This window comes from Lacerta agilis, chromosome 9, assembly GCF_009819535.1.
Source record: "Lacerta agilis isolate rLacAgi1 chromosome 9, rLacAgi1.pri, whole genome shotgun sequence".
NCBI lineage: Eukaryota > Metazoa > Chordata > Lepidosauria > Squamata > Lacertidae > Lacerta > Lacerta agilis.
In genome coordinates, this window is record NC_046320.1 from 19096481 (window position 1) to 19109978 (window position 13498).

Genomic DNA, 13498 nt, shown 5'->3' on the forward strand with positions numbered 1-13498 from the left:
GCACAGACATTTCCCCTTACTTTTCAGGAGGGAAAAAGTGTGTCTTATGGAGCAAAAAATACGGTAGTTTATGAAGCTGGATTGTTTGCACTAACTATTGCTTATTTAGGTCTGAATGGCATGGTAAAAGGTAAAGGTAAAGGGACCCCTGACCATTAGGTCCAGTTGTGTCCGACTCTGGGGTTGCGGCGCTCATCTTGCTTTACTGGCCAAGGGAGCCGGTGCACAGCTTCTGGGTCATGTGGCCAGCATGACTAAGCTGCTTCTGGCGAACGAGAGCAGCACACGGAAACACCGTTTACCTTCCCACTGGAGCGGTACCTATTTATCTACTTGCACTTTGACATGCTCTCGAACTGCTAGGTTGGCAGGAGCAGGGACCAAGCAACGGGAGGTCACCCCATCGCAGGGATTTGAACCGCCAACCTTCTGATCGGCAAGCCCTAGGCTCTGTGGTTTAGACCACAGCGCCACCCGCATCCCACAGCGCCACCCGCGTCCCTAATGGCATTATCTGTATAGGTTATATAAAGTACCTGGTAAATGTTTTAGGATTTCTATAAAATGAATAAACATGGCAGAATATGAGATTAGGAGAAGAAGAGGTGCTTTTCATCCAAGATTTTTCAATACCTTTGGGTGTATCAATGTGAAATCTAGAAGTGTTCTAACTATGCTACTTCAGTTGCATTCCTGAAACCCTTCACAGCCTTCCTGACTTCACTGGTTGGGTGCTCTTATTTCTACAATTTCTCTGTTCCCAGAGTTTCATTGAATTTACCCTAAAGTGTACAAAGCAAAGAATCCAAGAATTGCTTCTAATGGCTGTACTTCCTGCATATTTATTATACTACTCCCTAGCTCCCATCTGAGACCACTTTGATTTTATTGTCTCCCAGAACATTTTTTTTTCCTAAGCAGGGGTGTAACGTAACAAAGTAGACTGATGGATGCATCCCTGCTATACTCTCCAACATGTAGACCCCACGAGAAACAGAAACATAGCCATGTCAGTTTGTTGCAGTGACAAAACTGAGAAGTCAATTGGCAAGTTGTTTTTCAAAACTGTAAACAAACTTAAATATGCAAGTTACAGGTCGGTAGCCATGTTGGTCTGCCGTAGTCGAAACAAAATAAAAAAATTCCTTCCAGTAGCACCTTAGAGACCAACTAAGTTTGTTCTTGGTATGAGCTTCTGTGTGCATGTGAAGAAGTGTGCATGCACACGAAAGCTCATACCAAGAACAAACTTAGTTGCTCTAAGGTGCTACTGGAAGGAATTTTATTTATTTATTATTTTGTTTTAAATAAACAATAAACATACTTAGATCTGCACATTAGGAATGCTGCCAAAATAAAAACAGTAAGATAAGCAGCAAATAGAGAAACTTAGAACTGCCAAGAGTGTCTTACCAACTGTAATTTGAATGATTGCTACTGCCACTATTTTTCTTCTTCACTACCACTTTTTCTATAGCACTGAAGGCATTTCTCCCTCAATGATGCTGCCTTGATGCATATGTGTTTGGTAATCATGCACAAAACAAGATGAGGCTGTACCCAGATATAACCTTGGGAGGCCCAACTTAATAGCATCTGATCATGAGAAACCAAACCTCGCTCTCTTTTTTATCTATTCCATGAAAGTAGAATATTGCTGAAATTTTAGCATTGATAAAAAGGTTGTTTATAAATTTTTAACCTTTAATAAGTTTACAAAATTATGAAGTTAATGGAGCCATTCACCCAGAACATTCAACATTACACTATATACAATGTCAGAACAGTCTTTCAAGCTCTTTTGGATGCACACTTTATCGATTATACATTTAAAACCAGTAAGTCACAGTTTATCATTTTCTATGCAAAGCAGGCTTAGATCAGATAACCGATCTCGGGACATGATTGACCTTAGATAATTATTTATCCTTTTTAGTCTAGAACATGATCTTTTGCAAGTACAATCTGTAAACATTAACGCATGAACAATCTGAAAATTGCTTCCATATTCAGAAAAGCTGTCCAATTTTTCTCTTGGAATATTATATGACACAAATCTTGGTGGCTGAAATTTTCTTTTGCAGGGTGACTATGTTCGATGGACAGGTGAAAGAATTAAATGATGTGACTAAGTTCAGCATCTTTTTGATTCTGTTGCATGAACACCATTGTGAATCTGTTCCTCGATTACTTGCAGGTTCACCAAAAATGAAAAATCATTAGCTGCACTCCTGTACACTGTTGCTATTCTATCTAGGTTGGCTTCAGGAGCATCAAAAACAGGGATAAATGAATTTACCCTAAACTTGTCTCTTGGAGAAAATTAATCTAAGGCTTCAGGTGCTGTCCCATCATTGGTACAGTGGTACCTTGGTTTACAAACTTAATCCGTTCCAGAAGTCCGTTCTTAAACCAAAACCGTTCTTAAACCGAGGCACGCTTTCCCTAATGAGGCCTCCTGTTGCCAATGCCCTTCCACTGTTCGGATTCCATTCTTAGACCATTGTAAAGTTCGCAAACTGGGACACTACTTCCGGTTTTGCAAAGTTCGTAAACTGAATCGTTCATAAACAGGACTGTTCTTAAACTGAGGTACCAATGTATTTTTAGTGTACTCTTTTTGTACTCTTTTTTGACATTTCTTTTGACAATTTTGTGCTTTATATCCAGTAGAGTAAATTTTACTTGCTGTTAAATTTCATCAAAATTAGACTGAGTGTTTGATATGAACTGCAATAGTAAGCTGTAAATATTTACACATGTGTTCAATGAAATTTGTGAACTTTGGAATGCCTTGCTAACTTTATGAAATTGGTTTAGCAAATGTGTCCAAAGGCGAAGCATTAAAATGAATTCAAATTCATTGCTTGAGTGGCATACAAAAGATGAATTGGTAAAATCGGCAATGATAGATTGGGTGAAGGATGTTGGTCATAATATTATGATGGATGACTGGGAAAAGTTGTGGAAAATTGGTATTAAATTTACAGCTTCCAATATTTGAGAGAGAATCTGATGAAAATGATGTACAGATGGTATCTAACCCCAGTTAAACTAGCTAAAATTTATCATGGTTCTAGTAATAAGTGTTGGAAATGTAAACAAGTGGAAGGTACTTTTTTCATTTGTGGTAGACATGTCCGAAAGTAAAAGACTTCTGGGAGAAGATTTATAATGAGCTTAAGAAGGTGTTGAAGAACACTTTTACTAAAAAACCAGAGGCCTTTTTACCAGGCATTGTAAACCAGGAAATCCCAGTCAAAGATAAAGTAATTTTTATGTATGCCACGACAGCAGCAAGGATATTATTAGCAAAGAACTGGAAGACAGAAGTGATTCCGACAGTTGAAGAATGGCAGTTGAAGATGATTGATTACATGGAGCTCGCAGAAATGACCGGGAAAATCCGAGACCAGAGGGACGACGCGGTGGAGAAGGATTGGAAGAACTTTAAGGACTATTTAAGAAATCATGCAAAAATAAAGATTTAAGAAAGGAGCAGATGGAAGTAATAGGCAACAGTTAGTTTATAGTAGAAATAGAAGAATAAGTTTAATAGTATTTCTTATTGGGTAGAATTATGAGGTTAGGGATTACTACAGATGTGATACAATGTACATAGGAGAGGGTGTCACTAAGACAATGTAAAAAAAAGATGTAATGGAATTTATGATAATGTTGTTGGTTTATTGTTTGTATTGTTGTTGTCTTGTATTTGTTTTTCTTTTTTGTATTGTTATATTAGAAAATAATTTTTTTATAAAAAATAAAAAATAAAATGAATTCAAATTCTTCCATTTTCATAACTTTCACTAATAGCTGCAGTAGCTTTGGTGAGCCTTGCATCTTGTGTCAGATAAATGTTGAGTAACTTTTGACTCGAGACAAGAATTAGCACTCTCCATCTTTGTGTAGAAGCTGAGAGGGGGGAAAAGCTCCTTTATTGTGGCAAAAAAGTCACTGCATCCAGGCAGAAGTCAACTGTGGTTTGTCCAACTAGATTTAGGGAATGTCCAGTGCATGCAATAAACTCTGTTAACTTGTTCCTTTCTAGAACTTTTTGTTGAATGCTGTTATACTTTTCCAGCCATATTGGCTGCATTGTCCTCTACATTTACTGAAATCTATTTTCAAGTTCACTGACACAGTTAAGTATCAACTCACCTGTGAGAACTTTCAGTTCAAAAAATTCAGGAAGTGTTAAACTGATAACCCATCTCTAGAAAAAACGTACCCAACAATGAGAGTTAGTTGATCAACATGGGAAACACCAGGGGTTGAACTGATTGATAAACTAAAATAACGTAACCTGCTTGTTTGATGTTGCTCAGTATTGCTTCTCCAACTGGATAACCTCTTCACATATGGTTTTGGATAAGTATAATGGCTGACTAGAACTTTTATGTGAGCACATGGAAAAGGACTGAATTTGACAATTAACTCAAGCAATCCAAGAAGTTACCATTGTTTGATGAATCAAATGTTTCATCATCTCACTTAAATGCCAAACCACATTCTTTCAAAAGAGAAGTCACTGGGATAACTCACTGATGTATATGCCTCCAGTAATCCTGCTCTGCTTTGATTTGATCTCTGAGTTTTGATGTGAGCATTTGACCATACTTTCTTGTTAAGTATGTTAGCAGCAAGTTCAAATGATTGTTTCCTGTCAGAATGGGATACTAATGATTCAATGTAGATTTGTAGCTCTTTATAGTAGCATCACTTAGTTTCAATGTAACAGTTATACGTTGCTTTTTTAACCATATCTTAGTATTAATGATCATTAATGATAATCTGTAAACCATTTTGAGGGTTTTCTTTTTAACAACCAAGCCATGTATAAATTTTATGAAATAGATGAATAAGTAATATGCCAATTGCAGAAAACTTAATATGTGAATTGCAGAATGCAATCTCCTTCCCAGATTATCTATGTTGATACTCCACATACTTCTAGACAAGCCCACATAACAAATGCTAAGTCTGAACTGCCCAACTTGGGGTTTACAATTATATGGATTGCACCTTATTTAGCATGCACAAAATTGTGACTGCTTCTCTTGTAAAATCAATAAACATTTAAAAAACTGGCTTTTGACAAACATCATGTTAACATCTGTACAATAGCCACTGTTACACCTGTATTGAATTAAATATTAATAGTTCCATTATTGTTGTAAGAATCACCAAGTACATTGTGATGTCAACAGGGCTACTCCTAAACTGCTCTGGGTATTCATATTCGTATTTACTACATAGACAAGAATCTGGACATGCTGTCACTAGCTGCTAAGCTTTTAAAATGAGTAACACAGATCAGCTGGCAACTTGATAACCTTTCTTTACTTTCTAACTGGGGAAGAAATGTAACAAAAATAATCTTCCAGACAAACATCTTTGCCAATTGTCAAATTCCTTTTTAAAGTAAAAAGTGTTGACTGTCAGTGTGTGGTGGAGAGTATGGAGGACCATTTCAAAACAGTTAACCTCCTACACAGACAACATTTCACATAACGAGAAACACACACAAAAAACCCCACTCATGGAGCGTACATGTGTCTATTTTCCTGTAGGTACAAATGCAGCAGGTCAATCAAAGCATCCCACCATGTGCAGGTGTAATGGAGCCAGCTAGCGGGAACATCAAAGAGATCATCCAAAGAGGCTGCCTTTTGTCTTTTCCTTTAAAATCAACGGAGCTGCATAAGCCACTCTGGGAACCTAAAGAGGTGGGATGAACCAAACAAACCACACACACGGACTCCACTTTATATGCGGGGAGGGGGGGGCAGGCAAAATACGTAGCAAACTGCACTACGAAGCAGCTCCGCTTGACAAAACGATGGCAAGGACCGTGCCAAGAACAGAAAGGGGAAGAATAGCTCCGCCAAGGCCGTAGCATCCTTGGCAAGGCGGCTCCCATTTCCCCCGGAGAGCAGCTCGTCTCGCTTACCCTTTTGCAAAACAGCAGCTGCGCCAGGAGACGCTGACCCAAGCGAAGTCTCTGCTGCTGCCGCTGCGGCGGCAGGTGGCGAAGGACGCCGCGCTGCCTGCAGAGCGAAGAAGGAGCCGCTTGCAGCACGAGAGCGGCGGCGCCTGCTGCCGACAACACTCCCGCCCTCTTGCAGGCCGGCGGCTGAGGAGCAGGCAGCCGTGCAACAGGTAAAGCGCCCGCCTGAGCCGCCGCCTGAGCCTGGGAAGCGGGAGCTGAGTGGGCACAGAGCATCCCCTAAGGGCAGCCGTTCTCCCGAGCCCTTCCTCCTGAGGAGACACCTACCGTCGTATCCTTGGCAGCGGCCGCGACAGGGATGGGCAGCAGCGCGCGGGCCTGGCTGGCCTCGCCGCTTCGTCCCTTCTGCCGCTGCTGAGGCGACGGCCGACGCTCGTAGAAGCGCTGGCAGACGAACCAGGCGAGCGCCCCGCCGGTAGCGCCCGCCGCCGCCGCCGCGCCCAAGCTGCTCAGCGGCGCGGCGCTGCTGCCCGGCGGCCGGGCCCTGACACCCCACAGCCGCCTTCGGTGAGGCAGCTCCGAGTCGCCGCCGTTGCCGTTGGGGAGGCGGCAGCGACGCCACCTTAGGAAACCCCGCAGCGCTGCCATAAGTGCCGGTCCGGCGGACTTGACAGAAAAGAGCGAAGCCGCCGTCGTTGCTGCGCCGCCGCCGCTGGGGAAGCCTCGCGAGAGTGTCTTTTTTTTTTTTAACCGAATCCCCGTTATTGCTCCGCCCCTCTCGCTCCCCTCCCTCAGGTCTCATTGCCCTTTCTTCAGACTACAGTAATTTACTCGCCTCAGGCCACAATACAGTGACGGCGAGTCCCTTTTCCCTCCGCAATTGCTGGTCTTGAAGGGACCGGCAGGTGCAGGCAGCCCTAGACGTGTCTACTCAGAAGTAATCCGCACTGACTTTGAATTAAAGGGACGGCTGTCTGTGGGATTTAGGGTACAAGCGGAGGAAGCGGGGCTTCTGCGCCTTTAATAGCTGGGCAGCATAGCTGTCAACTTTTCCCTTTTCTTGCGAGGAATCCTATTCGGAATAAGGAAAATTCCCTTTAAAAAAAGGATAAAGTTGACAGCTATGCTGGGCAGAAGAGGGGGTGTCAGCAGGTGCAACTTGACACACCAGCTGAAATTTCTTATTCTGAACAATTTTTAAGGACACAGGAGCTCTGTTATCTTTTTCACTTGGTCACACTATAGCGTGTTCCCAAACCTGGGTCTCCAGTTCTCTCTCCCCCTCCCCCTGCCCTAGGTTACAATTCTCATTATCCCTGACCACTAGTCTTGGTAGCTAGGGATGATGGGAGTTGTAGTCCAAAAAAAAAACAGCTGGCGATCCAAGTTTAGGCAACACTATTTTAGAAGAAGTAATATTGGAAACAATGCAGATTATAAATTCTTCAGGTCATGTTTACCATAGTTCCATCACTAGGCCATATATGTCCTACCTATTCTCTTCCTATAGAGTGTGTGTTAAATTTTCAGACCCAATTAAGAACTGCAGGATTGGCTGATTTGTTCCTGCCGAGGTGATCCATTTAGTGCAGTGCTGCTGCCAGATGCCTCTGGAAAGATCATATAGGATTTAATGGTGATATTCACCTTCTTCTGTTCACTCTATCACCTAGTCATCAGAAGTAAAAGGTAAAGGGACCCCTGACCATTAGGTCCAGTTGTGTCCGACTCTGGGGTTGCGGTGCTCATCTCACGTTAATGGCCAAGGGAGCCGGCGAACCAGAGCAGTGCACAGAATCACCGTTTACCTTCCTGCTGGAGTGGTATCTATTTATCTACTTGCACTTTGACGTGCTTTGGAACTCCTAGGTGGGCAGGAGCTGGGACCGAGCAACGGGAGCTCACCCCGTTGCGGGGATTCGAACCATCCACCTTCTGATCAGCAAGCTCTAGGCTCTGTGGTTTAACCCACAGCGCCACCCGCGTCCCTAGTCATCAGAAGTACATTCCCCCAAACATGGAGGCTCCATCTGCCTACGATAGCTAGGAGCTGTTAGGAAAAACTGCTCATAAATCCGTCACCTTGTAATATTGGGAAGGTTTCTTATTAGCAGGTTTTCCCTTGTTGCCTAATGTTAAAATTTTCAAACTGACTTGGAGTACGAGATTTACATTTATCACTTCAAAACATGTATGAATCAACAGATAGCAGTGCTGCTTCTACCGGTATTTCCTTGAAGTTTGAGTCTTCAGTCGAGAAGTTAATGAATTCAGTAGCACCTGCAGGCTAATCTTTTCAATTGGGGAAAAATGCACATCTGTATCTACTTATGTCTGAATATGCTCCTCAGACCCTCCCACTGAGATGTTTGTTTAAGAACATAAGTTCATTTTAATCACATAATATTTTCAATCAAGTTGGATACTATTACGTGCCTAATGCACATCTCATAAATGAAACACTGTAAAGCAAAGGTTCAAGTGCCATTGTTGGAAACTTCATTGGAGAACTACTGAACATGCTTTCTAATGCCTTATATAAACAAAATTTTATTCAGACCAAGTAATCAATGAGATAAAAGGCATATGTAACAAATATATACCCACTAGAAATAGAATTAGATGATAAAAGTGAAACTTTTTTGGGGGGTGGGTGGGATGACCCTAGAACTTATCAAGCCTGAAAAATGTTGTCTGCCTAGACTTAAGGCTCCAGTTTAGGTAGGTAGCCATGTTGGTCTGCCATAGTCAAAACAAAATAAAAAATAAAAAAAAATCCTTCCAGTAGCACCTTAGAGACCAACTAAGTTTGTTCTTGGTATGAGTTTTCGTGTGCATGCACACTTCTTCAGATAGATTGAAGGCTGTTTTTGGCTTGGTGCTGGTTTGCTTTATGTGTATATTGCAGTGTTCCACTGATGAATCTATGAGCTTTCAGTCAGGACCTCAAGTAAGTGTTGCATTTGTGTTTTCTTTAAATCTGATTTTTTAATTGAAAGTTTTCAACATACAATATAATAAAAACCAAACTAATTTAAATAAAAATAGAGAAATTCTGTCGTGATTTGCTTTGAACATTATTTCCATAAGCCACTGGGATGATGACATATCCTTGCTATAGCCAACATGGATTGACTGTGAACACATGGAGAGACAAACAGATCCACAACTGCCACTACTGGACATTGCATTTTCTTACCAAAGAATGGCTTAGACTGTGTGTAGATGTGTATGATTTAGTGGTGACACTGCTGTAGAAACAGTGAGCTGCCTCCTGCTGGTATCTTCAGCCCACAGCACATGATGATCCTCTTATCCTGGGGTCCTGAAGTTGTTTGTCTACACACCCATGCTCACTTGTCCTTCCTGGTATTGCTGTGTTCTCATGTGCTCTTCCATACAGCATTCAGAAAAAGTTGCATAGGCAGTAAAATTTAGTTTAGTTCCAAAGCAGTGAAAGTCCCTAAATGATTGTTACAGAATTCAAGAGTGGCTTGTAAGAGTCATGTGGTCTGAGCTGGGAGCAAAGGCTTGATTACCGAATCCCTCCCAAGGCGAGCTAAGCCTTGCAGGACAGCTTACTCCATGGCAGTGTTTCTCAAACTTGGGTCCCCAGCTGTTGTTGGACTACAACTCCCATCATCCCTGCTAGCTAAGGATGGTGGGAGTTATAGTCCAACAATGGCTGGGGACCCAAGTTTGAGAAACACTGTTCTATTGTATTAACCCCTGCATGCATTAATTAGACTTAATCATGTTGGTTATATGAGGCTGGTTACCTCTCAAGCAGAACAATATCCCATGGGGGTAAAGTAGCTACAGCAATATATACACAAAGGGTTAGGGAGTTGGACTAAATGACCCTCAGGGTCCATTCCAGCTCTACAATTCTATGATTCCTCTGTTGCCTCTCAGATGTCAGGTTTTGATCTTGGCATAGGTACATCCATACATCTAGTAACACCAAATTTACTACCTACTATCCTAAGAAATTGTCGCCACTTCTTTATCCCATTGAGATCATGGACATAATTTTGACACTATCACAGCCCTAAGTATCTCAGCTATCACTCCATATTTAAGGAGCTTCTTTCCCAAGGAAGTCCATTAAAACTATTTTCTTTCTGCACTGAAAAAGGCACCAAAACGTCTTTGAAACAATATGCTGTTTTTAGCAAGTGTCCACGTACTACGTTGTCTATTGCAAACCATAATACTTACTTGCTTTGGGAGTTTAGAAAACCAAACCTGGATCACCTATATATTTGTTCAATAGCATTGAAAGTGCCGCTTTAGGAAGTAAAAGGGGAACGATTAGATTGTAGAGTATACTTAAAGTAGAGTAAGGAGTTCTTGCAGAAACATTCAAATATATTTAACTTCCCATGATAGTAAGACAGAATGAGCAAAAATATACATACATATTGGTGTTATCGCTTCCTGTCACATGACTAGTGCAAACGGCAAGGTGAAAATAAGGCCCTTATCGTGTTTCCCCAGTACTTGATAAAATGGCATAACTGCTTCCAAACTCAAGACATGAAAGGCTGCGCTTGAAAGAGGTCAGTTTGTTTAGTATTTCACTTTCACTGCTATTCTAACCCTCTTCATATTTGTTTTAAGAGCATTATATTGAGCTTTCAATAAACCTGACTAACAAATGATGCCTTTAGAAAAATTATTGGTGTGGGTTAATTGCATCGCTGTGATATTTCTACAGTTTGCTATCCAATGGGCAGGTTGGATTTGCTAATCCCTCAGCTTCTTCCAACGTTGTGATTTTGGCCAAGTTGCTTACTAAGGCAGGAGAAGTATAGGCAAGGTTCAGATTAGCCCAGATTACACCCATGTCGGTCTTATTTTAAAGACTGCTGAGTTGGAACAGATCAGGGGGCCTGCCTCCTGATGCTATATCATCTATTACACACATACAGGTGAAACTCGAAAAATATTGTGGAAAGAATATTGTGGAAAGGTTCATTTCTTTCAGTAATTCAACTTAAAAGGTGAAACTAATATATGAGACAGACTCATGACATGCAAAGCAATATACAGTGGTACCTCAGGTTACATATGCTTCAGGTTACATACCTTTCAGGTTACATATTCCGCTAACCCAGAAATAACGCTTCAGGTTAAGAACTTTGCTTCAGGATAAGATCAGAAATCGTGCTCTGATGGCGCAGCGGCAGCGGGAGGCCCCATTAACTAAAGTTGTGTTTCAGGTTAATTCTGGAACGAATTAAGTACGTAACCAGAGGTACCACTGTATGTCAAGTCTTTATTTGTTATAATTGTGACGATTATGGCGTACAGCTGATGAGAACCCCAAATTAACAATTTCAACTTTGGGGTCTTCATCAGCTGCACGCCATAATCATCACAATTATAACAAATAAAGGCTTGACATATCTCGCTTTGCATGTCATGAGTCTATCTCATATATTAAACTCCAGTAGCTAATGAAAACAATTGCTTACATAAATGGACTTTTCCACGATATTCTAATTTTTCGAGTTTCACCTGTAATCCTGCAAACTGGCTGGTTTTCCATTTGTGTTCCAGGCTCAACTGAAATTTCTAGTTTTGACCTAATGCTCTATTTGCCCCAATGTCTGTAAAAGACTGCGTCCCTACATATATCCCATTATAATCTCTTATAAAGCAGCAAAAATGCATTCTTCTTCATCTCACCAATTTGGGCATCAGAGGAATGGTTCCTTCTCACCACTACAGAATCACCACTCCTCAAGTCTTACCAAGAACTCAGCCTTCTCTTGGAAGTCTTCTCTTTGAAGTGGTGTGAAGCTCAAGGATATGTTTTAGGGAATCTGTTTTCTAACTGGACAGTGTGTATGTTCTCTGTCTAGAAATGGGCTGGGCTAGAAGTATGAATGAATAAATGAATAAATGAATAAATGAATAAATGAATAAATGAAATGATTAAACCAAATCTTAGATTAGGATGATCATCACCATCAGAGTGCCATCCATTTATGTCTGTAGCAGATGAGGAAGACAGCCCCTGTGCCAGGAAGCTTCTAGTCTAAATATATGATCTTAAGGCACATATGACACCCAGGGATAGCTGTGGGCAGGATTCCTGCATTGCAGGGGTTGGACTAGATGGCCCTTGAGGTCCTTTCCAACTATGATTCTATGGTATGATATGATAATGACTCTATGATACGTCACAGTTACCTTGCAAAAAGCTAAGGCGATGCGTGTCTGGTCAGTGCATGGATAGAAGACTGCTTTGAAACTGAAATCATGTCTTCCATTAAGTTGTGAACTGCCCTGAGATCTATGGAAATAGGGTGGTATAAAAATCTAATAATAAAAATAAATAAATAAAAGAAATCAATAAATGATTACAATTGCAAACTTCTTAGTTTCAGGCTTTTCCCTGTACATCTGAGAACTAGCTGACTAAGCTCACTGACACAACACAATAACTGGATCACGTTGGCTGGGGAAACCCAGCCAGATGGGCAGGGTATAAATAATAATTTATTATTATTATTATTATTACTTGCTTTTCCTGGGAGATAAGGTGCAAAAGAGGGCAGGGCTCCTCCTGAACCTTTAATAGTTGTGTCAAAGGGGGAATTTCAGCAGATGCACTCTGCATGACAAGCTGCACCTGCTGAGATGTTCTTTTCTACACCCTTCTGCATCTTGCTACTCAACTTGGGACCAACGCAGGAAGCATTTCTGTGACTTGAAATAATATCTGTAGGCTCAGGGTCTGATAACCTGTTTCTTAATTATAACTATTTTGCTTGTGCTCATGTCCCCAATGTTTTGTACTGAGCTGCATTGATAGTTCAATTCTCCTGTCCATATGTACACATGTTTTAAGATATCTATATATCTATATATCTGAATGACATGATGTGTGCTTCAATTGTTGGGGTGGGGTTTTCTTGTTTTGGGGGGTAATGCTATCTTTAAGACATAAGTGTACAGGCTCCCTGCACAATTGGTTTTCTTCAGTTTCTGCAACTTTGATCTCGTTCTTTGATTTAGCTCTGCAATTAAGAAGATTTGGTTCAAAGCAAAAGCCCATTGGTTGATGTTTTACACTGATGTGATAATGTTTACACAGATGTGCTTTGAAAGCTCGATTATGAAGGATTTTTTGGGTCCAGCCACATGACAGGCTCCTGTTATTTGAAAGGTAAACTTATATAACATCTATCTGCAACAGCTTTTCCAACAAGTCTGCCAGCTCTCCCTCTCGCTCCCTGCTTTGGAAGTGATTTATCTGATCATTGTATTTAACATTATTTTCGTTTTGAGGTTTTAAATCCTTCCACAATAAATCACTTGCTTTCAACAATCTTCTCTCTCTCTCTCTTTTTTTATCACTCAGGTGCACACAGGGCAGTACTTAGGACTACTGTGATGAAAAGGTGTTGTGTTACCTGCTTTAAGCCACCTGCCAATTAATTAGCCCCAAACCTCTCTCCAACAAATAAAGCAAAGCAGCCAAATCCATTTGATCTCCCAGATTTACATGGTTGGTGACTGAAAAGACACATG

General features: G+C 41.0%; 1 protein-coding gene and 1 long non-coding RNA gene across 4 annotated transcripts in view; one reads left to right on the forward strand and one right to left on the reverse strand.

Annotated features, from left to right (window-relative positions):
- MICU3 (mitochondrial calcium uptake family member 3) overlaps nucleotides 1-6617 on the reverse strand; it is a 46896-nt gene extending 40279 nt beyond the window's left edge. For 2 of the 3 annotated variants that reach the window (XM_033159544.1, XM_033159542.1), the window contains exon 1: nucleotides 6281-6616. In XM_033159544.1, coding sequence (XP_033015435.1) covers nucleotides 6281-6601 — 321 coding nt within the window. In that variant the 5' untranslated portion in view covers nucleotides 6602-6616. Of the gene's footprint in view, nucleotides 1-6280 lie in introns of all 3 variants that reach the window. The other variant, XM_033159543.1, reaches the window with a different exon arrangement.
- Nucleotides 6618-10348: 3731 nt separating this feature from the next.
- On the forward strand, nucleotides 10349-13295 carry LOC117053278. The gene is made up of 2 exons (XR_004427374.1): nucleotides 10349-10515; nucleotides 12983-13295. It is a non-coding gene; the product is annotated as an uncharacterized LOC117053278 (long non-coding RNA).
- The last annotated feature ends 203 nt before the right edge of the window (nucleotides 13296-13498 follow it).